This window comes from Arachis stenosperma, chromosome 1 (genome assembly GCF_014773155.1).
Source record: "Arachis stenosperma cultivar V10309 chromosome 1, arast.V10309.gnm1.PFL2, whole genome shotgun sequence".
Lineage (NCBI taxonomy): Eukaryota > Viridiplantae > Streptophyta > Magnoliopsida > Fabales > Fabaceae > Arachis > Arachis stenosperma.
Genome location: NC_080377.1, coordinates 128,863,443 through 128,890,854, shown reverse-complemented (window position 1 = coordinate 128,890,854; position 27,412 = coordinate 128,863,443). Strand labels below are relative to the sequence as shown.

Here is a 27,412-nt window from a genome sequence, read left to right as displayed (position 1 = left end):
TATGATTCGAACATCATAAGGTAGCAAAGGTAATTCCTTTCACTCCTAATCTCTCACTAACTCGCGTATATAAGTACCAAAAATCCAACAATGATACCTTTCTCTTTTCTCACTGGAACCTTATACCGCTCTCCCCTTTACCGAATCATCGTCCAACCACAATTTTTCCGTAAACCTCTCAATGCTATATAAAGGTTAAAAATTTCATCTTTTTCATCCAACCCAAATACATGTAATAGTTAATAAAAAAGTAATTATGTACTAATCAGCACAGAACATGTAAATAGATAACATACTTTTATGAGTAGAAGATAATGCTTTAATTTTGGTTTTAAAAATGGATAATTTTGTGTCTAATTGTATAAAGGCAGGCGCGGATCGATGAATAGGAGATGTTGTGCGAGTATCTACAGGACCCAAATTATCAATAAGTTTGTCAAGTACGTTAAAAATTCGTCCTAGAGTTGCTCCGCCCATTGGAACACTTAGGGGAGCTCTCGTATCAATCACTTCCATTCCTCTCATTAGACCATTTGTAGCGCTCATAGATGTTTCGATTATGAAATTTTGGAAATTTTTTTCTCTGATTTTTCGGTTTTTCTTTTTGTGAGTTTATGATTAGAATAGGATTGAAGAAACTTGGGATGTTTTTCTAAGTTTAATGTTCTATGGTTTTTGCTACTTATTTGGGGAGAAATTACATGTTTATAATGAATAAGATTGTGACTGAGAAATTTTTGGGATGTGATTCGAAAAAATCTAAAATTAATTTTGAAAGAAGATTAATGATCCAAATTATAAAAAAAAGGAGAATACCTTAATAATGTATATATTATTCCACACACGCACTTATCAAAAAACTATAACTCATTAATAATATTTTTTTATTGTATATATTTTTTTGGTTACTTATCAAGTTATCATAACCAATATATATATATATATATATATATATATATATATATATATATATATATATATAATTAAATAACAATATTAATGGGAGTATGCTTTATATTTAGTAACAAGGAACTGTAGTACAAAAGTTTAGGATGAAAGAATTATTCTTCTTTGAGTATGATTATTATGTTAAGACTTGGTTGGACGAATATCCACATGCAATGGTATGAGAGATAGATATCATAGTTTGTCAACTCTGTGGACCTACCCAGTATCAATTATTGGAGTCAACTCTCCTTTTCAATTATATATATACATTACTCCTTTCTGATATATTGATATCATATAAAAATGTCCCTTGCAAATATGATAATTAAGATATAAATAAATGTTATATTAAACAATTTGATCATATATTAATTTTTTAACGTTTTCATCATTATCTTATTATTAATGGTTGGATGTATTATTATCAATTTAAACGAAATAAGAATTTGCAGGTGTATGTGAGAATTATAGTAAGACTTTTTCTTGATGTTAATTCTTATTTTGTTATAATATCTTACAATTTGTTACATATTATTGTATAGATTTTTCACATGATAAAAATTTTCTTCTTCATATGATTACCATTGGTTTATTGAGGACCCCACCCCTTAGTTACTTTCAGTTATTTGAAATGTATAAAATAAATATGAAAAAAAAAATTTCTCTTCTTCCAAGTGAATACAAAACTTGTACAATTATTTGAGTCCGGAATTCTGTATAGAATTCATACCATCATCTTTCTTATTATTATCTTGATAAAAAAAATAATAAATTTTTTGTTTCCTTATGATTTTGAATCAAAACAAAATATTGGGTGCGAATGAAAGGAAAACAACTAATAACAATAGCAGTCCCTTTCTGCGAATATGATAAGCCAACAATTTTCTCCCAAAAACTCAAGAAATTTAGCTATACAAATTTTACAAGAGTCTTTAACCTAAGCTATTTAGCATGAGAATAATTCTAGTTTTGCAGTTTAATTTGTATTGATGGAGTAAATCATCCAAAACCATGAACGTTCAAATATTGAAAAGGAGTTGAGATAATAAGATGTGCACCAGAAAAATACTTCCACATGTGTCACTGTGCATGCATATATATTCCTTAATTAATAATGTGCATGAACATGGACCTCCTTTACTTTTGTAAAATTGACACACACATAAACTTACTTTATTGTGTTATTGGTTAAAAGCATATATAAACCAAAGGTTAATCAAACCATTGAAACACAATTAATTAGAATGTGAGGATCCTAAACACATGTGTTATCCTTTTCAAAGCAGAGAGAAAAGTGAAGGTAGAGAGAGATTAGAGAATAGAAGCTGTGTGGGGTAGCAAAAGCACTTTGTAAGAGAGTCGGCCAAATGTGGAATGGCTCAGTGGCTCACAGCATTCACAGCCCCAAAATCAATCAATTTTACCACAAAAACATCAATGTTGGTATTGATCTAAGTCTCTAACTTCATTTGGTTCCACATATTCCTCTATAATAAGTCTCTTTTCCAATCAACATCACCTTTTGTTAATATTGTTATTATTATGAGAACAAAAAAGTAAAATATCTGATCATAAAACAAAGTTTGAATCTATCCTAGAACCTTCCACTTAAAATTGTGATAAACCTAATCCCTTTATTTATTTTTTATTTAATTTTGGAATAGGAAAAGAAAAGGAGGACAAGTAGTGATGTGTCTCAAGTCTCAATGCAAAGTGGTAGGTCGCTTTTGGGATCTCAGTGGTTTATGTTGTGCCTATAAAAGGGGGAACCTCACACCACAAACTTGTTAAGCATAGCCAAGTATAGCAAAAAAAAACTTCTTCTATTCTTCTATTCTTCTATTCTTCTTTGTGGAAGCAGAATCTTGAGAAACATGGTTAGTAGTTTAGGCTTAGGCCAAATTAGAAACATTATATTTCTTAGCTATCTTTTATGGTATTAATTATTTAATTTGAGATATATACATGCAGGAGGGAAAAATGAGTTGGACAGTTGCAGATGCTGTGGACTACAAAGGCTACCCTGCTGATAGGTCCAAAACTGGTGGTTGGGTTCCTGCTGCTCTTATTTTAGGTTTGTAATTATAATAATAACAATCATCCTCACAGTAATAACCTTAAGCATGTGAAAGAGTTGTTTCTTGGTAATGGTTCATTCATTAAGTTAAAAGTGATATCTGTAGATACAGATAATTAAGGTGTTGATGTGTTACACTCAGAGGAATTACAGACCAGATATAGTGATAATTCTAGTGTCACTTTCTGTTTTGACTTGAAGGAGGAAAATAACAAACAGCATAACATGGTATATCTGCCATATATGAATATCTCATTTTATCTATACTACTGCCACAATGTAAAGTGTGTCCTTTTTGTTTCCACAGTATCACCATTGATTTCATCAACTTTTAATGTACACTACATATCATATTACACTTCTTTTTCTCTTTTATTTTATTTATCACTCTTCTTTTCTGCCTTTTAGACCATTAGATTAATCTACACTTTTCATTCCATCTCTGCTTACCAACACAATTATTATTTAATTCAACTTGATTTTCATTACACGTGCTAATCAACACTCATGCTTCGTGATGGAATACAAAATTAAAACGGAACTAATTAGAATCATTACAGGGATTGAAATTGTTGAGAGGCTCTCAACCATGGGGATTGCAGTGAACTTGGTGACATACATGATTGGAGTGATGCATCTTCCAAGCTCAACCTCAGCCAATATTGTCACTGACTTTATGGGAACCTCATTTCTCCTATGTTTGCTTGGAGGTTTTCTAGCAGATTCCTTCCTTGGAAGATACAAGACAATTGGAATCTTTGCTGCAATCCAAACACTGGTTTGTTAGTTATATTAATCTTAATCAACCATATTAACTTAAACATCAAAATTAATATCACCATTTACTTAGAGGACATGGTGAATTGGTGATTTCTTCAGGGTACTGCTTCATTAGCAATCTCAACAAAATTGCCACAGTTACGTCCACCACCATGCAATCCAAGATCAAACAGTAACACTTGCCAACCAGCCAATGGATTTCAAATGGGAATCTTGTACGTGGCTCTATATCTTATTGCACTTGGAACCGGTGGCCTAAAGTCTAGTGTATCAGGCTTTGGAAGCGACCAATTTGATGAGAAAGATGAGAAAGAAAAATCCCAGATGGCCTATTTCTTCAACCGGTTCTTCCTCTTCATAAGTTTTGGAACTCTTGCAGCTGTTACAGTTCTTGTGTACGTTCAAGATGAAGTGAGCAGAACTTTGGCTTATGCTGTTTGTTCTGTTTGCATGATCATAGCCATCTTGGTGTTCTTGTCAGGAACCAAGAGGTATAGATTCAAGAAAAGCATGGGAAGCCCCATTGTTCATATCTGCCAAGTTATTGCAGCTGCAATCAGGAAAAGGAAGTTGGAACTTCCATACAATGTTGCCTCTTTGTATGAGGACACTCCAGAGCCTTCTAGAATAGAACACACCGATCAATTCCGGTATGCTAATTAATCAATCTTAATAAGGGCTTGTTCTCATATATAAGTAATAAGTAATAAGCAAGAATCCTTTTGAATTGTGTAGTTTTCTGGAGAAAGCAGCGATTGTGGTTGAGGGTGATTTTGAAGAGAACTTATCAGGTGGGTCTGGACCAAACCCATGGAAACTGTGCTCACTAACAAGGGTGGAGGAGGTGAAAATGATGATGAGGCTTCTTCCAGTATGGGCCACAACTATCATATTCTGGACCACATACGCACAGATGATCACGTTTTCAGTTGAGCAAGCCTCCACCATGGAAAGGAATGTTGGCAGCTTCCAAATCCCCGCTGGCTCTCTCACTGTCTTTTTCGTTGCTGCAATCCTAATCACTTTGGCTCTCTATGACCGAATCATCATGCCCCTCTGGAAGAAGTGGAAAGGCAAACCAGGTAATTATGCTTTTCTCTTCTCTTCTTACATTAATCATTCATTTCAATTATTAGTCATACCAACTTTGTAGGGTTGAAAATCGTTAGATAATTTAATATATTTGACTGAATTTCCTTCTAACGGTTTTTAACTGTTAACTTCACGTAAAGACAACTGCATATAAGAAGGTTATTTTGTGTATTATAGGTTTCACGAGCCTACAAAGGATTGCAATTGGGCTTGTACTTTCAACATTGGGAATGGTGGCAGCTTCTGTATGCGAGAAGAAACGGTTAACAGTTGCAAAGAGTGTTACCGGTAACCCTGCAACACTGCCTATAAGCGTGTTCATTCTGATCCCACAGTTCTTCTTGGTTGGTTCGGGTGAAGCATTCATATACACAGGCCAACTCGATTTCTTCATAACACAGTCACCCAAAGGGATGAAAACAATGAGCACAGGGCTCTTCCTCACAACCCTCTCCCTTGGCTTCTTCGTCAGCAGCTTCCTCGTCGCCGTGGTCAAGAAAGTCACCGGAACCCACGACGGCCAGGGGTGGCTAGCTGACAACATTAACAAGGGAAGGCTTGACTTGTTCTATGCACTTCTCACCATACTTAGTGCCATTAACTTTGTGGCGTTTTTGGCGTGTTCTTTATGGTATAAGCCTAAGAAACCAAAAGCAACAACCATGCAAATGGGTGAGATTAATAACAACTCTGCTGAGAACAGGTGTTGATGAAGATAATCAGAAGGAGGAGGGAGTTTTTGAGGATTAGAAGACACCATAATTAATTACTCTTGGTTCTGTATGTGTGTGTTATCTTTTTTTGTTTCTGAATTGATATGTAGATAGGTATAGTTTTATTCTTATGAAGAGTGTATGTGTATACGAAGAATTGGTTGAGATATTAAGCTATTCTTCGTGCATATATTGTAGAAATTAAATAATGTTCTTCAGCTTTGGCTTCCATTGTAATATATTGTTCTCATTTTCAAGCCCTTGCTCTTGTTTTATTTTTCGTCTTCCATCTCTCATCGAACTTGCTTATAGATCTTTCATTTCTTCTACCTTTCGATGGAGAACAAATACAAAAGAGCATGCCTTTTTTCTGTTAGGAGTAATATTTTTAGTGGAAAAAAAATTAAAAACGTGTTATTATATATTGGAAAAGTCTAAGAGAACAGCAACTTTTGTGTTTTTTTTATCAACACTTAACCATCAAAAGAAAAGTGAGTGATTTTTTATTATTAGATGTAATTTCATACCATTAAAAACATTATTGATAATCAATTGATAGTTACAAAATACCAAAATTGCTGATCCCTAGCATTCCTCATATATATTATTAGTCTAAAATATAAAAAAACGAATCAATTAATATATTTTTTTAATGTAAACAAAGAGTCCAATAATACAAAAGCATATTTTTTTAACAATTCCGCTAGATAAACAATAGAGATCGTAAACAATATAAATAATAGACTACATTCTAAACTCACTAAACATGAATAAATCTAATTAATTTAAAATTAAAATTTTAAAATTAAAATTAACTTTTTTTTAACTTATTATTTAGATTGTTCAAAAAAAAAAAAACGTTGTTCTCTTATATATATATTTTTAATTACACTACTTTTGTATGTCAATCATCAAACTAAAAGCAAAAACACAAAATAGTTAAGGTGAATAAAGTACTTGATAAAAGTAAAACAATATACTAATAGAGAGGTGGGTTTACTTGTGATTTCTACATATATTGATTGTGGATTTGTGGGTATATAATAATAGATCAATATCTTTAAAGCATAACAAGTAAAAAGTATACAAAAACGTTTAATTTTGATATTATTTATTTATCTATCTCACCGTCCTACTTACTTACGTTTATAATATAATATATAAAAGTATTATTATGTATAATGAAATTCCTGAGATTTAATTTTGATCAATATTATTACTTAAGTAATAAAGTGCAATGAGATTTCTCGTGCTTGTAGACTTAGTATATACCCATATCTGAGTAATAGTTTACTGAGTTGATTTGAAATTTATAGAATTTATTTCTTGAAAAAGTTTACAAATAATTCTTAAATATCATATCTCAGTTTTGATTAACTACTGGTATATATATAGTTAATTGATGAATACACAAGAAAATTAACATACTCATCTATCTAGTTCAATGATAATTAAATGTTATATTTAATTGGTTTATAGATTTTCTTGTATATGCAATCATGTTTTATTGTCTTTTTTCATCTTTTAGTTGAAACTAAAATTTTTCTTTCAAAAATATTTTATTTTTAGAAGCCATGATTTTATTTTTCTTTTATTATATTTTTTTTACATAGTGGTAAAAAATTTATTTTTAGAAGCCATGATAGTAGTTGTAGTAATTTGAGAGTGAAACTAATAGAATAATAAATGAGAGAAAAGAAAAAAAATTAATTTTGACCAAAAAATTAAAATAAAAAACATTTTAAATAAGAACATCTGCGATGTTTTAAACATTAAAAATAAAATTAAGATTTAACCCAAACATTAGAAATTAAAACAGTACTTTATCAAAAAAAAAAAATTATTAATCCATAATAGTATATGTTAATATACATTAGTCATTAAACAAAACAAAAAGTTATATTAGTCATCACTAGTTCTTCTTTTTATAAGAAAATTAGAAGGAAAAGAAGTAAAAAAGAAAACAAATAAGGGGGAAAAGAAAAGAGAGAGTTGGTTCAAAATCCAACCCTGTATTTCACTAGTCATCGTTACTATATTGCTTATTGATTGACTCCCCAATCCAGGCTTGGTCCTTGGAAATTCTTCGAATAACTGTTGTACGCTATAGACCATTGACTTAAGAGTGCATGGATATACCACAAGTTCTGTTATGTATTCTACTTTATGTTGATTCAGGAATCATATGACAATATATATAGTTATCATCAAATGTGACATACATTCATGGTATATATTTCTCCATTTATTCATAACATAATACCCAAAGTTTCCTGTTGATGATCACTAAAGTGTAATCAACCGTTGGGACTTTGAAAAGCTACTTAGTTTTAAGAGCCATATTTTTAGTCTTATCAGCAGTTCAATAATGGACACAAAACAATAATCGAATCGTAACAACCATTGATGATTTCACAATGGACCTTGATTCTGAGCCATTGCTTTGGAATCCCGCAGGTCCAACTTAGTAGGGAAACCTTCCTTTAATAGGACAAGGTCAAATATATACATAGATAGCAGCTAGTTAGGTATCTACAAGAATCTTAAAATTAAATGAACAACACTCAAATCTCAAACAACATTCAAGTGTATAATGGAAATTTTAGCACCTATCATGGTTTATGAGGCTAATTTTTAGATATGACCCTCAATTATTGATTTTTATAGTATTTTTTTAAATTTTAAGAGTGGAATAATTTGTAGAAAACGTATTATATTTTTATTATTTAAATATACAAATACGCAAGGAGCGTATTGCATATTTTAATATTAAATATATAATTTGTGGGAGATGTATTATTAATATACGGAATTGTAATGTTCTGTCTCAAATTTTGAAAAATATTATAAAATCCAATAATTAAGTGTTATACTAAAATTTAGTTAATATCTAAAAAAATTTCTGGGTTTATGAACCTACCATTCAAAAAATATTTTAGTTTTTGACAAATATATCATTTTAGTTCAAATAATCACACCATTCGTACATAAATTTATTATAGTAATAAAAATAATTTTGTAGTATTTTACTTCACTAAGTAGGCATTTATTTTAAAGAATTTTAATTTATTTTTAGAATTATATATAAAAATATATTATTCTCGTATTTATTTATAATTTAAAATTTAATTTCTAAAAATATTTTGTGTAAAATATAAAATTTATTATCATATACAAAGATGGCATTTGATATTGCCATTTTAAAGGAATAAAAAATAAAATACGAAATTAGTATATAACATATTTATATGCCTCAGTTATTATGTATATTAAATAAAACCATTTTAATTTAATTTTGAAATATTAAAAATAATTTTAAACTATCCATAATACTAAGCAAACAAGTTTTTTATTCTATTCGAATATAATATTCTTAGGCATGCTTAATATTCTTGAGAATATAATCTCTTACGATATATATATCTTTTAACATTAAAGCACCTACTAATTTGTACTCTCAAATTATTTAGAGTAAGGCCAATTTATTACCAGAGCAACTGTTATTAATAAGACCTGTATATTTTTCATGAGAAAAAAAGTTTAAAAGTGATCAATTTTTATTAATATTAGCTAACAATTCTAGTCAACACATTTTTACTAGTATATTTGAGCCTTTTTTTTATTTTAATTTATAAAAATAAGCTAATAGCTAAATGTTTTAAAAAAAATGGTTGTACTAAGTTTGTAGTATAAAAATGTTAAAAAATCAATAAAATTTATTATTTTTAATCAATAAATTATTAACTAATAATATATAAAAATATATTATTAAATTATTAAATTAAAATATTAAACTAATAACTAAAAATAATAAATTCTACTCTGTCTTGAAATCATTCTGTCGTAGCATTGCGAATTTTTATTTTTAATATTAGAGTGGTAGTGATGTTTTTTTTTTTAAATATGGATTACTGGGGTGTTATACTCAAATGTGGAATCGTTGAATAAGAAAAGCAGAAATCGGACCGTCCGATTTATTAGAGGTACAGAAATCGGACCGTCCGATTTCTAGAGGTACACAAATCGGACCGTCCGATTTGTAGAAGTACACAAATCGGACCATCCGATTTGTGGTAAAAAAAAATTAAAAAATTTGACGTACAGAAATCCGACCGTCTGATTTGTGACAGGTACACAATGATAAAAAATTTTTTTAAAAATTTGAGGTACAGAAATCGGACCCTCCGATTTGTGTACTTCCACAGTTTTAAAAAACACCAAAAATTACAATATTAAGATATATCATCACTTCTACTTCCTTAACAAAAAAAATTAGCCTTGCATTGCTAGCTGATGTTTAATTTTGATTCTGAACCATTGCTTTGGCGTCTCCAAGTCATCTTAGTAGGAAAACCTAAGGATCAAATGTAGGTATTAACTAGTTAGGCACAACAATAAAAAAATCAAACATTCAAATAAATCTCATTCTAACAACACTCAAGTATACTTGAATCCAATTTAAGCATCTACATTCTACACATATGAACCCATGGTTTACGAACACCCCCACAAAAAAGAAGTATATATAGCTCATCGTCATTAGAATCCTTCTGTCAATGACGTGAAATAATTTCCTACCACGATGATATCGAAACCATGCTTTAAATATATTTCAATTATACTTTAAGAGTTAATATTACTAACAAAAATTACTAATGTAAGTATATATAACAATACAAGATGACATGGTAATAACATATGAAAATTTAAACTGACGTCATAGTAATACGTAAGCTTAAAATTGCCATGTCACAATGCAATAGATATTAATAATAACCAAGGGATATATTTGATAAATATTAAAATATTAGGAATGAATTTAAAAATCAAATAGTAGTATAAAGATAAAACTGAAACTAAATATAAATTTTGAGAATAAAATACATTATTATTATTTAGTAAAGTTTTTGTAAATAAAAATATATTAACAACCTTTTTTTTATTAAGATTTATTTTAATAAAATAACATTTTTATTAAAAACAATAGAAGATTTTGGCAAGCATCACGTATTATATAAAAATATCTCAGCCCATATCTTTTAAAAAAAATGATTTAATTTAATTACTAAGAAAGTGTTTGATATAAGTCTAGTGTATCAATAAGAAAACAGTTTTGTTAGGTAGATAATGATTTTTATAAACAATGTGAATAATAAATTTTAGAATTGGCCTAAAATAAAAAATATTTCCCTTTTTAAATTATCTCTTAAATCTTAACACTAGAATAACCATCTGCACACCTAGTAAATTGAATATTCAGCCATTATTAATTGTGCATGAATAGATCGAATCAAAAGAAATAACCATCCAATTAAAAATAATAAACATAATCATCTGCATATCTATTAAATTGTACATCCAACATATCTATTGTTCACATTATTTAATATTCTTATTGTTTACCTATATTTTTCCATAAAAAAATATTCTTCTTAAATTAGATTTGAGTTATTAGGTGGTGAATATATTTATTAAGTCACTAGTATTTAAAGATATTATAGATGTTTTTGAAAAATATTGCTAGAATAATGGTTTTCAACTTTGAGATGAATATAATGTTGGAGTGATAGTTCATAATATGAAAAATATCAAGTTAATACACAACAAATTGAAAAATGTCAAGCCTTTTATCTTGTTGAGAAAAATATTAGAGAGTTATTAGAATTTATTTTTTTTAGTAATCAGTTAATTATTAATTTAATTTCTTTAATCTAAAAATCTAACAATATATTTTATTCCATACTTTTAAATATTAATGACTAACTAATGGTTAAAAACAAAAAAATTCTAATAACCGTTTTAGCATCTTCTATTTTAAATTTTACTATAAACTATGGATGGTTTCTAAGATCTAAATTAGTTAATCTCTTTTCTAATCTTTAAGAATTAACAAAAACAGTTGATAAACACAATTATACCACAAAAAACGCAAAATATACTTATTAATTAAACTAATAATTTCAACACATTCTTGATTACTTTGGTTTAGGCTTCATCTTAGGTAGTCCACCCATTGAAACCTCCAAACAATGCATAAAAGTGGGATATCTTGGTTGCTACCAACCTCAAGCCTTCTATTCCTTTAATTTGTAGCTTTCTCTTCTTCAAAATCTTGACATACTTCAAAACAAAATGCCACTGGTTTATTTATACCTCTTTTGTCTTCTTAGATCTCATCCATGTCATTGGACTTCCAAAGATTTGTAATTCTTCCTTGTTATGTTGGATGGACTTGTTTCCTTCCAAAGTCTCATTTTGAAGTTCAAGTTGGTAGTGGAGGATGAGTTCATCAGTGTTTTTTTGCAAAAATTCATTCTTTATGATTGGAGGTCGGAGATGAGAAAAATTTTGAACTTTGAGATCAGCACGTACAACCTGAATCACCCAAATTATCTATTTTATCACCAATTTAAAGTTAGATACTCTACTATAGATAGCTAGTTAGCAAATATTTTTTATAGAATGAAAAAAAAATGATAATATATCAGCAATTAACTTATCCAATAAAAAAATCTAAGATTTAATGACAATAAACATAAAAAAGTTGGACAAAAAAAATTACAGATCAAATATATAAATTTTCAATGCGTCAAACTTGTTATGCATTGTACATAAAAAATTGGGATAGACATCCTCAATAATTTTCACCAAGATTTTGGCATGTCAAAACACTGCAGCGCGACCATTGAAGTGAGAAAAAATAAAATAATTCTTTTTTGTAAATTTTATAAATTTATTTTGTAAATTATTGTAAAAATTTAAAAGATTATAATTAAATTAAAATTAAAATAATAAACATAAAAAATAATTTATCTTAATTTTATTGTGAACTATACAGTTTGTTACTAATTTTATACACTCTCGAATATAATAATAATAATATCCTTCATTTCAAATTTCGTTCATCTCCAAATTCTTCCTTCTATCTTTCTAATATCTCGGATGTTTTTTATAGCAATTAAGTTTCGATTCATTTTCTATTAAGAGAAAATTTTTTTGCTAGTCATACTTTAAATGATCATTTAAGTATTTGTTTGTCATGACAAAATAATACATTTTCTGTTGATGATTCAGAAAATACAGATGGCAAAATACCATCTTCTAAGAGCTTGTCCTAAAATAATAATAATAAATATTATTTATAAAATATATATAAAATTTAAATAAAAATAATATATTAATTAAAAAAATAAAGTAACTTATATTCTTAAAAAAATTCAAGAACATTGTAAGTTCACTTGGAGATTGACCGAAATTGTGTAAAGACCATAAAACTTATAGATATTGAATTTGATGTTGGTATATACATGTACAGCTAAATACATAAGTAGTGGCTTAACTAATTTATTAATTGTACACCTGGCATGACTTGGTAAATATCATTTTAATACTAACTATTAATTTTAATATTTTTCCTTAAGTTTGGCATATAGATGTTTAAAATGCCAAACTTGGCTATAAGATTATGAAACTGAGTTGCTAAAACGGGTTTGGTGAGAATATCAGCTAATTGGTGTTTGGACTTAACATGTATCAATTTGATAAATCTAACAACTACTCTCTCTCAGATGAAGTGTCAATCAACTTCTATGTGCTTTGTGCGCTCATGGAAAATCAGATTGGTAGCTATGTGTATAGCTGATTGGGAATCACAAAATAACATGGCAGAATCAATGATGATATTGAAATCAAACATTAATCTTTTTAACCAACTAAGTTCAGCCGCCACTACTGCTAATGCCCTGTACTCTGCTTCAGCTGAGGATCTTGATATTGTAGTCTGTTTGCTTGATTTTCAGGATATTAAAGAGTTGTCAATGAAAGTGTAGTAGCCTGTAACACTGCGTCTGGTGTCTGGACACCCTACCCAATCTGAATCAGCATAGGCCATGAGCCGTATGTTGGAGTTGGCTGAAAAAAACAAACCTTGTCCTGGACTTCCCTTCAAGTATCGAAGGATGTGGTGAAGAGCATCCATGTGAGACGAGCTTGGACTTTTCAAGAACTGACTCAAGGTGTTAACTGCATAAGTGATTTCAGGTCTGGATATTGTTAAGTATATTAGCCTGTCTACCAGTCTTTGATATAAGGATGAATCACTCAAAGAGGTGCTATCTGTTGAGCTCAACTTTAGGTTAGGTTCCATTTGTAATGCAGTTGGCTTACAAGCTGTGAAATTAGTATCTTGCAGTAGGTTGAGGGTGTATTTTCGCTGACATAGATGGATGCCATTAGTGGATTTAGCAATTTTTAGACCAAGAAAGTATTTTAGATCTCCAAAAATCTTGAGTTTAAAGATGGATTGAAGCAATTTCTGAACGTTTGACAGCATAATGGAAGAAGCACTTGCTAGGATGATGTCATCTACATACACCAGTAAATAAATCACATTTGTACCAGACCCATAAGAAAAGAGAGAGTAATCATTTCTTGACTGTTTGAAGTTATTCTTCAGCAAGGCAGTTGAGAACATGAAAAACCACTGTCGCGAAGCTCGACATAGCCCATATATGGAACGATTCAGCTTGCAAACAAATCCTTTATTTCTGTCCTTTTATCCTAATGGCAGCTCCATGTACACCTCTTTGAAGAGGTCTCCATTTAAGAAGGCGTTGTTTACATCCATTTGCCACAAAGACCATTCTTTGATAGCTGCTAAGGATAGGAGAACTCAAATAGTGGCAAGCTTGGCTACTAGAGAGAAAGTATCATAAAAATTCACCCCAACTTGTGTGTACCCTTTTTCAACTAGCCTCGCTTTATACCTGTCCACAGTGCCATCAGCCTTGCATTTGATTTTGTACACCTACCTACATCCAATGGTGTGCTTGTTTGGAGGTAGTTGAGTCAGGGTCCAACTGTTATTATTTTCCATAGCATTTAACTCTTCATCCATTGCTTTTCTCCACTCTGAAAATTTTACTACCTGATGGAAATAGGCTGGTTCTGGAATGACTTGGACATTTCCAATAAAGACATTATATGATGGAGTTAAGTGTCTCTCAGTGTCAAAGTTACAAAAATAGAGTTGACCTGGTTGCATTGGTAGTCAATAAGGTAACTAGGAGGTTTGTTTTGTCTTTGTGATCTCCTAGTAGTAGTTGTTGTTTGGTTTTGGAAAATGTGAGTGCTTGTGGTGATTAGGGCAGTCTCAGAGTTTGTTATTTCAGTAATTTCTATTGGAATTGGTTTGGTATTGGTGTGTGTTAGGGTAGGGTCAGTGAGTACATGTATGTGTGGGTTAGAAATGGGGGAGGGTAACACTATGTCAGAAAATTCTTGGATGAGGGAATATATTTTCTGAAAAAGTTGATCTCTAGAAATAAAAATCTTCTTCTTCTATATATCATACAGCTTGTATCCTTTATAGCCAACTGGATAGCCCAGAAAAATAGCTTTGATAGCTCTTGGAGAAAATTTATTTCGCCGAGATAATAGAGTGGATGCATGGCAGAGACAACCAAACACTCTTAAAGCTTGGTAATCCAGCTGCTTTTGGAAAATTCTCTCATATGGAGTTTGAAAATTAATAATAGGGTTGGGTAATATGTTGATGAGGAATGTGGCTGTGAGAACACACTCTCCCCAGAATTGAATTGGTACCTTAGCTTGGACTAAAAAAATAGGGCGCGGGCTACATTTAACAAATGTTGATGCTTGCGCTCCACAACAGAGTTATGCTCCTTAGCATTGTTTGAACACAGGAGAATTGGTGGAATATTCCTTTGGATTGCAGAAAATCATTAAGAGCTAACTCCTTAGCATTGTTTGAACGGATCTATTTCACCTGTGTTTTGAATTGTGTCTCAACCAGAGAAATGAAATTGATCAAAGAATTTGTTGCATCAAATTTATGCTTGAGTAAGTAAGTCCAAGTGAACTGTGAATAATCATCAACAGTTGTAAGAAAATATCTTATTATATTATAGGTAGGAGTCTGATATGGCTCCCAAATGTCACAATAGATTTAATCAAATGGAGATTAACACAAGTTATTATTTGCATGAAAAGACAAATATTTAAACTTTGATAAGGGATATACCTAACATCTTGAGTGATCAAATTTCAAGGGATTATTTGAAAGAAACTGACTCAATTTTACAAACACATTTTCTGACACATGACCTAATCTTGCATGCCAATTACAACTATCTACATGACAAACTAAAGAATTGGAGTGTTTGACAGAATTGAAGAGTTGATGGTGAGGAGATTTCAACAAGAACAAACCTTCCGCACTCATCACCTTTGTCAATCACCCTCTTGGAAATATGGTCCTGTATTGTGAAAGAAAGGTCAGAAAAGCTGACACTGTATTTAGAAAATTTTATTAAACTGCTGACTGATATGAGATTGACTCAAAAAGATGGAATGTAAATGAAATTATGAAGAACCAAAGACTTATTTATGTGAATGGTACCCATGGCAACAACACATATTCTAGCATGGTCAGGTAATGAGACATAATGGTTTGACAATAATTTTGAATTTATTAAGTAAGGTATAGACATTGGTTATATGGATGGTAGCACCTGAGTCAATTATCCATGAATGTGTCAAAAGATTTAGATCCAAGTAACTAGTTGAGAAAATTTGACTTGCACATATCTCAGGATTGTTATTACTGGAAAGATTTGGTTGAGATTGCAATAGACTCATGAGTTGTTGATATTGAGATGCCATGAGAGAAAACCCAGAGTCTTTGTCAGCTATATGCTCCTTCTCTTGCTCAGATATTATTTCAGCAACAAGATTCACCTGATTCCTTTGTTTGTTCTGGCTGTACCCTGGTGGATATCCATGGAGCTTATAGCATTTATCTTGTGTGTCACCAAGTAGACCACAATGGGTGAAAAGCGGGCGATCTCGCTTTCCTTTTCCTCTGTATTGATTCGTTGACTAGGCTCGATGTGCTGCAGGAGCGGGCTTCACGGCAAAAGTGACTTGTTGAGGTATCGCAATAGAATTTGCCATGCCAATAGCGCATTGTCGCTCTTCTTGAAGAACCAAAGAGAAAATCTTCAAGATAGGTAGAAGGGATGGAATGATCTCTCACTAACTTTCCTTCCACAACGCCACATTCTACGATCCCTTTCCTTTCACAACGCCACATTTTTTCCCCCAAATTTTTCTTGAGAAAACCTCTTTCTCTTTTTTTTTTTTTTTTTCTTTTTGTTCGCTGCCCAATTTCCCTGTTCAAGATCCATGGAAGTTCCTCAATCAATAGAAGCTCCTCAATCGGTAAGATTCTCTATTCAAGATCCCTATGCACTACAACCTGGTGATCATTTCGGTTTAGTGCTGACCTCTCAACCATTACAAGAAGATAACTATGCATCTTGGAGTCGGTCAATTCGCCTAGCGTTAAGTGGAAAGAGAAAATTGGATTTTATAGATGGATCCATCACTAAACCAGATTTAACAATCGACCTTGTGCTTGCTGAATCGTGACAATGCACGAATGATATGGTTACAACTTGGCTTCTAAACTCTATTTCAAAGGATATTGCTGCTAGCGTGATCTATGCTGGTTCTGCAGCTTTGTTATGGCAAGACCTAGAAACAAGGTTCTCTCAAAGCAACGGTCCAAAAATCTTTGAGCTGAGGCTTTAGTTACCCTAACTCAAGGTGAATATAATACCATCTTTGTCTATTGCCTCAAAAAGACATTCTCCATCTACTCCTATAATCAAGGCGTTGTCTTCACATAATCAAAAGAGAAAAGATAGGGAGACAATAATTTTAGTGTACAATGTGTACAATAGGAACAAAAAGGAAATTAAGATCATATAATAATTAATTTAATTAATTTTTAATAATTACTCTTTTTAAATTTAAACAAAAATTAGGATTTATCTCAGGGTCAGTTACGGAGACCGTAACCTCTCTATCTGGTATAAATATAGTTATAAGAACCAGACCAAACCGATTGGTTCAATCGAAAAATTGGTGAACTGGACTTCTAATTGATTCGGTCTAGTCTTCGAACCGTTTAAGGAGAAGAACCGGTCAAAACTAATAAGAACCAGTCAAAATCGTTGAAAACCGTCCAAAACCAATGTAAATGCTCTCTTTGCCACTAAGCTATATTGTTCTTTAATATTTTAAATGCTAATTATTAATTATATAGTAGCCAATGAACTATAGCTCAAATGGCATAATCTCTTTATACTCATTTAGAGGTTGCGGGTTCGAGTCTCCCTATCTTTAATAAAAAAAATTATTATCTTATAAACGTACAATAATTTATTTAGATATTATCTTATAATCACTTATATTTAAATTAATTATATTTTTATTATTCATACTTATTAATTTAAATATAATTAAATATGTATAAATAAAAATATCAAATATTTTTATTAATTATAATATAATTATTTATTTGTGATTATATGATATTTATTAATATTATTTTTCAATAAATATATATAGTATATAATGATATAAACTAATTAGTTAGTTATTAAAATAAAAAATAGCTATTTTAATATAAAAATAAAATTAAAAAATATTTATTATAAAAAAGTGCTAGAATATATATTTATTTAATAATAACCAAATTATAACTTGTTGATTATAATTTGTTGAAACTTGATTGTTTTTAAAATATTAGTGAAGATATATTTATTTTAAATTTTAATTTTAGATTTTTGACCAATTTATTTTTTTATTTATGTAAGACCGATTCTATTGGTTCAACCAGTAATTTATTGGTTGAACCAATGAACCAATAAACTAATAGTCTAACCGGTTCGATTACCGATTCGATTCTGACAATTATGGGTATAAATGTGAAAGCCTTTTTTTATGCAGATATTCATTACACTAAGTCGGTGAATAACTATTTTTATGTTTAATACAGATGGTTATCTAGATAAGTATAATTAAAATAATATGAATGTTCAATACAACAGATATGCAGATAGTTGTTCTAATGAGTATTTGAATGATTAGTTTATTGGATTTGGTTGAAGCGTAAAGATTTAACATTTTAAAGGTGATCAGTTTTATATATAACCAAATAATTATTTTAATCGAGAGGAGTCACAGCGCTGTTGGGGCTACTGGACGCGTGGGTGATGACACAATTAGGGTTGATAGAGGGGTCACGGCGCTGTTGGGACTGCTAGGATCAGGCGCTTCTAAGATTTGGTAGTGGGTAGGAGATGGCTAAAATTTAAAATTGAAGGGAAAAAGTTTTTTTGTTACTAGAGTTTAAGGGTGTTTCTTATTTCTTTAATCCACCATAGGCTAGTAAAACAACCTATTGTACACATTATCAAAATGTTTTATTATCTTTTTAACAAAATTTATGACGAAATTGTATCTCTTGTCATCGTGTACTCTCCCATAATACATATTCTTCTCGTACAAAGTTGAGAATCCTATTAAAAATTATTTTAAATGAATTTTGATTTGGTCCTAAAGTTCTTGTAAAATAAATTTTGATGGCAATGTCAACTAATTTTTGAAATATTTTTTCTGTCTTTCAAGTTGTTTGGTCTGGGTTTGTGAAGCCTTCAATAATTTGACTCTTATGTGTGTGACCTTCCAAATGATAATTGTGTTATTTGATATCTTTTTGTATTTGTCTTTCTATCTATGGACACAGATCTATTGATAGTAATACCGATCATAATTAAATATACAATAAATATAGGTTATATTCTTTTGTGGTGCTGTTTTTAAATTGGGAGTCACATATTAATAAAACTAAAAGAGTACATAGAGAATACATAAACACAAAGAATATTATATTATGTATTTGTTGATTAAAAAATTATAAAAATAAATCTAAAGTATAAAATTATACATTCTTGCAAATCTTATAATCTTTTTTAGAAATTATTGTTAAAAATATTAAAATATTATAATTAAATTAAAATCAAAATAATAAACATAAAAATATAATTTACCTCAATATCATCGTGAACTATACAGTTTCTTACAAATCGAATAAACTCTCGAGCATAATGATCATTTAAATATTTGTTTGTCATAATAAAATAATACGCATTCTATTCATGGTCCAAGAAATAATGATAACAAAATACCATCTTTTATAAGCTTATCCTGAAGTAATAATAATAAATATTATCTATAAAATATATACAAAATTTAAATAAAAATAATATATTAATTAAAAAAATAGATTAACTTACCCTTTTGACATATGACAAATAATTTTCGAAATATTTTTTTTATTTGCGATCTTTAAGTGAGTTTAAGTTATACCTGGTTAAGAATTATGGATGTTGCACATATATAGATATTTTTTTTATATATTATACTAATCAAAATATTCATCTATACAAAATTATAAATTATATTCTTGTGTAATGCTGCTTTTAAATTGGAAGTCAGATGTTAATAAAACTGAAATAGTACAGCGAGAGTACGCAAAAATAAAAAATATTATATTATGCTTTTGTTGATTGAAAAATTACAAAAATAAATCTATAAATATAAAATTATACTTTCTTGTAAATTTTATAAACTTCCTTGCATATTATTGTAAAAATATCATAATATTTTAATTAAATTAAAATTAAAATAATAAACATAAAAAATAATTTACCTCAATGTCATCATGAATTATGCAATTAATTGCTATCGAAAACATATGAGAAATTATAAAGATAGAGTGAAGAGTTTGGAGATCAACAAAATTTGGAACGAGAGATATTATTATTATCTTCGGGAGTTTATAAGATTAGAAAGAAATTGTATAGTTCACGATGACATTAAGGTAAATTATATTTTTATGTTTATTATTTTGATTTTAATTTAATTATAATATTTTGATATTTTTACAATAATTTGCAAAAAAGTTTATAAGATTTGTAAGAAAGGATAAATTTAGAATTTAAATTTATTTTTATAATTCTTCAATTAACAAATACATAATATAATATTTTTTATTTTTATGTACTCTCTATTTATTCTTTTAATTTTATTAATATGTGACTCCCAATTTAAAAATAACACCACAAAAGAATATAATGCATATAAATAGATATTTTGATTAGTATATAATATATAAAAAAAGCTCAATATATATGTGCAATATTAATAATTCTTACTATAAACAACGCACATATACAAGTTTATTAGGTTATGTATAATTGAATTTGTAAAACTGAAATTGTATATTAATTTTTAATACAAAGAAACAGAACCTTTTTTCTTTCTTCTTTGTTGGATCATTTTAATGATAGCTTCAAGTAGCTATTTGTTTACACATTTTAGTTAACATAATTATAACATTCTTCTTCAAAATTAAATTATTATTTAATTCTGTCTTTGCCTTTGTTATTTGACTTTTTAGTCTAATGTTTATTTGATGAAAGATTTTATGGTGCCAACAAAGAGTGAACCACTTCTTCTAAGATGCTTTACCTGAAATGGTGAAGCTCTAGTTGTAGTAGTAAGTTTGTCCTTCATTAAACTAATGTAGTGGACTTAATTGATGAGATTTGTTTGTATTATTGATTCATATACCAGTCTCATTTTTTTCTCTTGTTTTTTTTTCTTTTCAAAGACCGAACTTAAGTGTGAAATAAATGTCCTCAAATGTCTATATATTCTGTGACAGTGTGCTGATATTTGACGAATACGACATATTTTACAAGGATTAGCTATTAAATTGAGTCTCCTTTAATTCAAAATATGTCTTTGGATCACTTTGGTAAGGACTACCCATTTACAGTACAAGTCTAAAATTCATAATATAGTTATTAATGCAATTTCAAAATAATAACTAAAGGATAATGATATGAGATTATTAATAGTTGAGTCTATTAATTTTTTTATAATATAAAAAAGATATTATTTTGTAGGAGAGAAAATAAATTTCAGCAACATACTTTAAAATCGCAAATGATATGAATTAATAATAATTAAAATTTAATGCATGCACAAAATAAAATTTAAACTTTTGATATTAATAATTCACAAAAAAGGCATTGTGTTTTTAATATTTAAATATACAATATATAAAGAGCGTATTATATATTTTAATATTAAATATATAATACATGGGAGATATATTAGCAATATACGAAGTTGTATTATTTTATACTTTTATCTCTAAAATTTAAAAAATATGATAAAATTTAATAATTAAGTCTTACATTAAAATTTGGTTAATATCTAAAAAATTTTTTGGATTTATGATGAACCTATTGTTGAAAAATATTTTAGTTTGACAAATATATCATTTTAGTTCAAACAATCACATCATTCGTACATAAATTTATTAAAGTGATCAGTTCTTATTAATATTAGCTAATAATTCTAGTCAACACATTTCTGCTAGTATATTTGAGCCTTTTTTTTCTAATCAATAAAAATAAGCTAATAGCTAAATGTTCTGAAAAAAAAGTTGTACTAAGTTTGTACTATAAAAAATATTAAAAATTAATAAAATTTATTATTTTTAGTCAATAATTATTAATTAATATTATATAAAAATATATATTAAAAATATATTATTAAATTGTTAAATTAAAATATTAAACTAATAATTAAAAATAATAAATTCTATTACTCTTCAAAGTTCAAAGCAATAATGCTGATGTTTAATTTTGATTCTGAACCATTGATGTCTCCAAATACTTTTAAAACAACCTTTTTTTTATTAAGATTTATTAATAAAATAACATTTTTTATTAAAAATAATAGAAGATTTTGGTAAGCATCACGTATTATATATATAAAAATATCTCATCCCATATCTTTAAAAAAATTTATTTAATTTAATTACTAAAAAAATGTTTGATATAAGTCTAGTGAATCAATAAGAAAATATTCCCCTTAAATTAGATTTGAGCTATTAGGTGATGAATATATTTATTAAGTCACTAGTATTGAAAGATATTATAGATGTTTTTGGAGAATATTGCTGGAATAATAGTTTTTAACTTTGAGATGAATATAATGTTAGATTGATAGTCCGTAATATGAAAAATGTCAAGTTAACATGCAGCAGATTAAAAAATGTCAAGTCTTTTATTTTAATGAGAAATATTAAAAAGTCGTCAGAATTTATTATTTTTAGTCATTATTTAGTTATTAATTTAATTTTTTAATTTAAAAATTTAACAACATATTTTATTCCATACTTTTAAATATTAAAGGCTAACTATGACCAAAACAAAAAATTCTAATAGCCTTTTTAGCATTCCTCTATTTTAAATTTTATTATAAACTGTCGACCGTATCTAAGATCTAAATTAGTTAATCTCTTTTCTAATCTTTAAAAATTAACAAAAACAGTTGATAAATACCGTTATATCACAAAAAATACAAAATATACTTAATTAAACTAATAATTTCAACACATGCATGATTAATTTGATTTAGGCTTCATCTTGGGTAGTCCATCCATTGAAACCTCCAAGCAATGCATAAAAGTGGGATATCTTGGTTGCTACTAACCTCAAGCCTCTATTCCTTCAATTTGTAACAATTCTTTAAAATCTGGACATTCTTCAAAATAAAATATTATTAGTTTATTTGTATCTCTTTTGTCTTCTTAGATCTCATCCATATTATTGGACTTTTAAAATTTTGTAATTCTTTCTTGTTATATTCGATGAATTTGTTTCCTTCCAAAATCTCATCAATTAGAGTGGGATAAATTCGTTTGTTTTGAGGTTTAAGTTGATAATAAACGATAAATTCATCAATAATATTTTTCGCAAAATTTATTCTTTATGTTGGAGGGGTCGTAGATAAAAAAAATTTAAGCTCAGGGATCAAGTTTGTTATTACGTACAACCTGAAACACCTTGAATTTTCCATTTTATCACCAATTTAAGGTTAGATACTCTACTAAAAATAGTTAGTTAGCAAAATGTTTTTTATAGAATGAAAAAAAAAATGACAATATACCAAAAATAAATTTACAAAATCGAAAAATCTAAAATTTAATGACAATAAACATAAAAAAGTTGGACAAAAAGAGATTACAGATCAAATATATAAATTCTCAATGTCTCAAACTTGCTATGCATTGCACATAAAAAATTGGGGTAGACATCCTCAATATTTTTCGCCATGATTTTAACATTTTAAAACACTGCAGCATCTGTTGGTTGCGACCATTGAAGTGTCCCGGCCTGTTAGACAAAAATAATATAGAAAAATAAAACGATACTTTTTTGAAAATCTTATAAATTTTTTTATAAATTATTATAAAAATTTAAAATATTATAATTAAATTAAAATTAAAATAATAAACATAAAAAAAAAGTAATTTACCTTAATGTCATTGTAATTTGTGAACTATATAGTTTTTTTTGTAAATCTTATAAACTCTCAAACATAATAATAATATCCTTCATTGCAAATTTTATTTATCTTTAAACTCTTCATTCTATCTTTTCAATTTCTTAGATATTTTCGATAACAATTACATTCCGATTCAATTTCTATTAAGAGAATTTTTTTTGCTTGTCATACTTTAAATGATCATTTAAGTATTTGTTTGCCATAACAAAATAATACATTTTCTATTGATGATTCAAAAAATATGGATGCATGAGTTTGTCCTAATAATAATAATAATAATAATATAATAATAATAAATATTATTTATAAAAAGATATACAAAATTTAAATAAAAATAATATATTAATCAAAAGAATAGATTAATTTACACTCTTAAAAACTTTAAGAACATAATAAGTTAATTTGGAGGTTGACCGAGGCTATGTAAACAATAAAACGTATAAATAATCCATCTCATGGAATACAATATCATCATTGTTTATTGACTCAAAAAAAACATTCTCCCTATACTCCTTTAATCAATGCTCTGTCTTCACATATGACAAAATTGTATCTCTTGTCCTCATGTATTTTTTCATAACACATATTCTTCTGAGTTAATACTCAAAATGTTTCCTGAAATTTGACACCGACTCAATTTAGCCTTCAAGGTTTCAATTGACTCTAATTGTACCATGAAATTTTGACTTGCGCCTCAATTTAACCCTTCTGTCGCTTTCCGTCACTGGAGGGTTGACCTGACAATTTTGGTTGTTATCTGACACTATCAAAACGACATCGCTTAACTCTTGGCGCCCAAATTGTTTAGAAACGACATAGTGTGACATGAGAAAGGGGTTAACCACCTCAAAATAAAACTCCCAATTGACTCTTCTTCTTCCTCCTCCTCCCTTCGTATATATACCCTCAGAGAAAAATCATGGGTGTTGCTGTAACTAAAGTTTGAAACTTTTCTTACTTGTTTCGCCCCCCATTGTGAAGACTAATTGCCTGGGAATCACCATCTCTTCAAAAACTAGTTAGTAACAAAATTGTTGCTCTCAACATACGATGCTTTTTGTTTTTTGAAAAATGTTGCATGAGGTTTGTTTTTCATTTTTTTTCCACTCTATTTCGTGAGGTTTGTTTTTCATTTTTTTCGCTCTATTACCCTAATAGAGGAGAAGTAGACACACCCAAAATTGTTGCTATTGTTTCTGGTGCATATCATAATCTTGCTCTTGCAGGTTCTGTAACAATATAACTCTTCACACCTACTCAATTTTTCTTTATTTATTATTTTTTTGAAGTTAATTAATTTTGATACATTAAGAGTAGTGTATACTGTAAACTTGTTTGTAGCGTCATCTAATCAAATTTGTTGTCTTATATGACCAATTAAAGTAGATGTATTAAAGTTTAAAACTTTTGCTATTAGATTAGGTTCTGGATAAAATTTTCTGCTAATAATGCATGCAGATTGCATCTGTTAACTTTTCGGATCATGTTTCAAAAAGAATTTTTTTTGAGAAGAAAGAAATAAATAAAAAGCTATGGTTTTGTGTACTTGAACATAAGTGACAAAGGTGTTGAGTGACAATATGGGAAGTAAGTTGGGAGTGGAGTGAAAGTGAGAAGATTTTAATTTTCATTACTTAGTACTTATGGGTGGAAATTAAAGATAAAGGGTATATAGCCTTTTCAACCGTGTATGGCTTTCATTGCACCAAGCAAGAGTAAAATATTTATAATATTTGATTGATTCAGTTGAATTGTTTTATGAAGTCCTTCAGTCCTGAAGACTTGTTTGGTCATATGATATTTAAAGTTTTGTATGCATTTTAACATATTTCATTAATGCAGAATTCTTAGCTTAACCGGTATAAACAAATAAATGAAAGATTCACTACAATGTAGTATTTGGCTTTTTTAAGTATATGTTTAATTAATTTGATCAAAAGAGGAACAATTGAACTCTTTTTCTTTATAAGCTTATATAAGGGAATAAGGAATATATGATAAATTGTTATGTCAGCTAAGTCATTAGAATGATTTTTAATGATATGTTGCCAGACTCTTGCTGTATTATTGGCTACATTTTAAAACTACATGTAAGGCTATTTTTTGAGCAGTAATAGTTGCTAACATCAACTATATGAAATTAATATGGAAAAAAATATTTGAGACTATATAACAAATTTTATGCATCTTCTTAAAATTACAAGTGTAATGGTGTGAATAAATATGTCCAATTTTTGCCTTTTTTATGTCCTTTGGGTCTCATTGATAAGTGCTAACAAGAGAAGAAGAATTTAGTCTCTCCCCCTTCAAAAATGGATCAATTACTATACCCTATTTTTGCAAGAGTGAATATCATGTGGATATCTTTGGAATTTTGTGCTGATATAGATATGTAGCACCATGAGTACTAGGTATCTGGTGTAATTTTACGCAGGTTCATCTTATTGGAATTTGTTTTTTGCCGCAATAACTTCGTTTTGTGTGTTGACAGATGACGGGTCCGTTTAGGTCTCACCTTGCGTAAACCGTGTGCTCCATACCAACCTAAGTTTCCATTTCTGGTTCAAGTTGCATGTGGAGTTGCACATACTGTTATTGTTGCGCAGGATGGATATAAGGTATGGTCTTGGGGTAGCGGGCGATGTGGAGTTCTTGGAACCGGTAACGAATTAGATTGTTACCCCCACCAAGGTGCGGTGGCCTCTAGCGACAGAAGATTCAGAGGAAGAGGGATCAAAGAGCTCCCAGACCATCGAAGAATAGGATGCAATCCACAATCGTACCAATGGAGAACCTTCCCACCTCTATCACGGTATGCGTTCTTAACCCAGTCACCATGCGAACTAGCTCTACTAGAGCTACCTGTGCCTTGGCTGTTGCTCCCTAACATCCTTCTCAACTCTTGGAGAGACTATTGCGATTTGAAAAAATTGGGACTACTAGGTTTTATTTAAAATTTTTAGGGGTCAAATTTTAGGGATCATTTTGAGTATTAACTCTTCTTTTTTTCATAGAAAATTGAGAATTCTATCAAAAGCTGTTTTAAATGAATCTTGACTTGGTCCCAAAGTCCTCGTAAAATAAATTTTGATGATAGTGTCAAGGAATTTCGAAACATTTTTTCTGTCTTTCAAATTATTCGGTCTAGATCTTTAAAACCTCCAATAATTTGACTCTTATGTCATTAGTCAATGGAATATTTTAAATTTTAATTGTGTCATTCAATATTTTTTGTGTTCATCTTTGTCATGGATCTATTGATATAGATTAATTGATACTGATATCGATCATAATTAAATATACAATAAAATTATTAAAAATTAATATACAATTTCAGTTTCAAAATTCAATTATAAATAACCTAATAAAATTCCATGGTATATGTGTGTTGTTTATCATAAAAATTATTGATGTTGCACTAAATCAAAATATTTATTTTTACACATTATATTTTTTTGGTGCTGCTTTCGAATTGGGAGTCACATGTTAATAAAACTAAGAGAGT

At 28.9% G+C, this 27,412-nt stretch overlaps 2 protein-coding genes across 2 annotated transcripts; one reads left to right on the top strand and one right to left on the bottom strand.

The window, feature by feature from the left end:
- Positions 1-2,725: 2,725 nt before the first annotated feature.
- On the top strand, positions 2,726-5,867 carry LOC130960456 (protein NRT1/ PTR FAMILY 6.2). The gene is made up of 6 exons (XM_057885880.1): positions 2,726-2,825; positions 2,920-3,022; positions 3,586-3,803; positions 3,905-4,455; positions 4,541-4,887; positions 5,075-5,867. Exons 1-6 carry the CDS (start codon positions 2,823-2,825, stop codon positions 5,605-5,607), a joined length of 1,755 nt encoding a protein of 584 aa, XP_057741863.1. The 5' UTR covers positions 2,726-2,822; the 3' UTR covers positions 5,608-5,867.
- Positions 5,868-13,405: 7,538 nt separating this feature from the next.
- LOC130934659 (uncharacterized mitochondrial protein AtMg00810-like) lies at positions 13,406-14,118 on the bottom strand. The gene is made up of 2 exons (XM_057864209.1): positions 14,091-14,118; positions 13,406-13,974 (listed from the first exon to the last, which is right to left on the bottom strand). The coding sequence occupies exons 1-2, from the start codon at positions 14,116-14,118 to the stop codon at positions 13,406-13,408; spliced, it is 597 nt and encodes a 198-aa protein (XP_057720192.1).
- Positions 14,119-27,412: the final 13,294 nt, after the last annotated feature.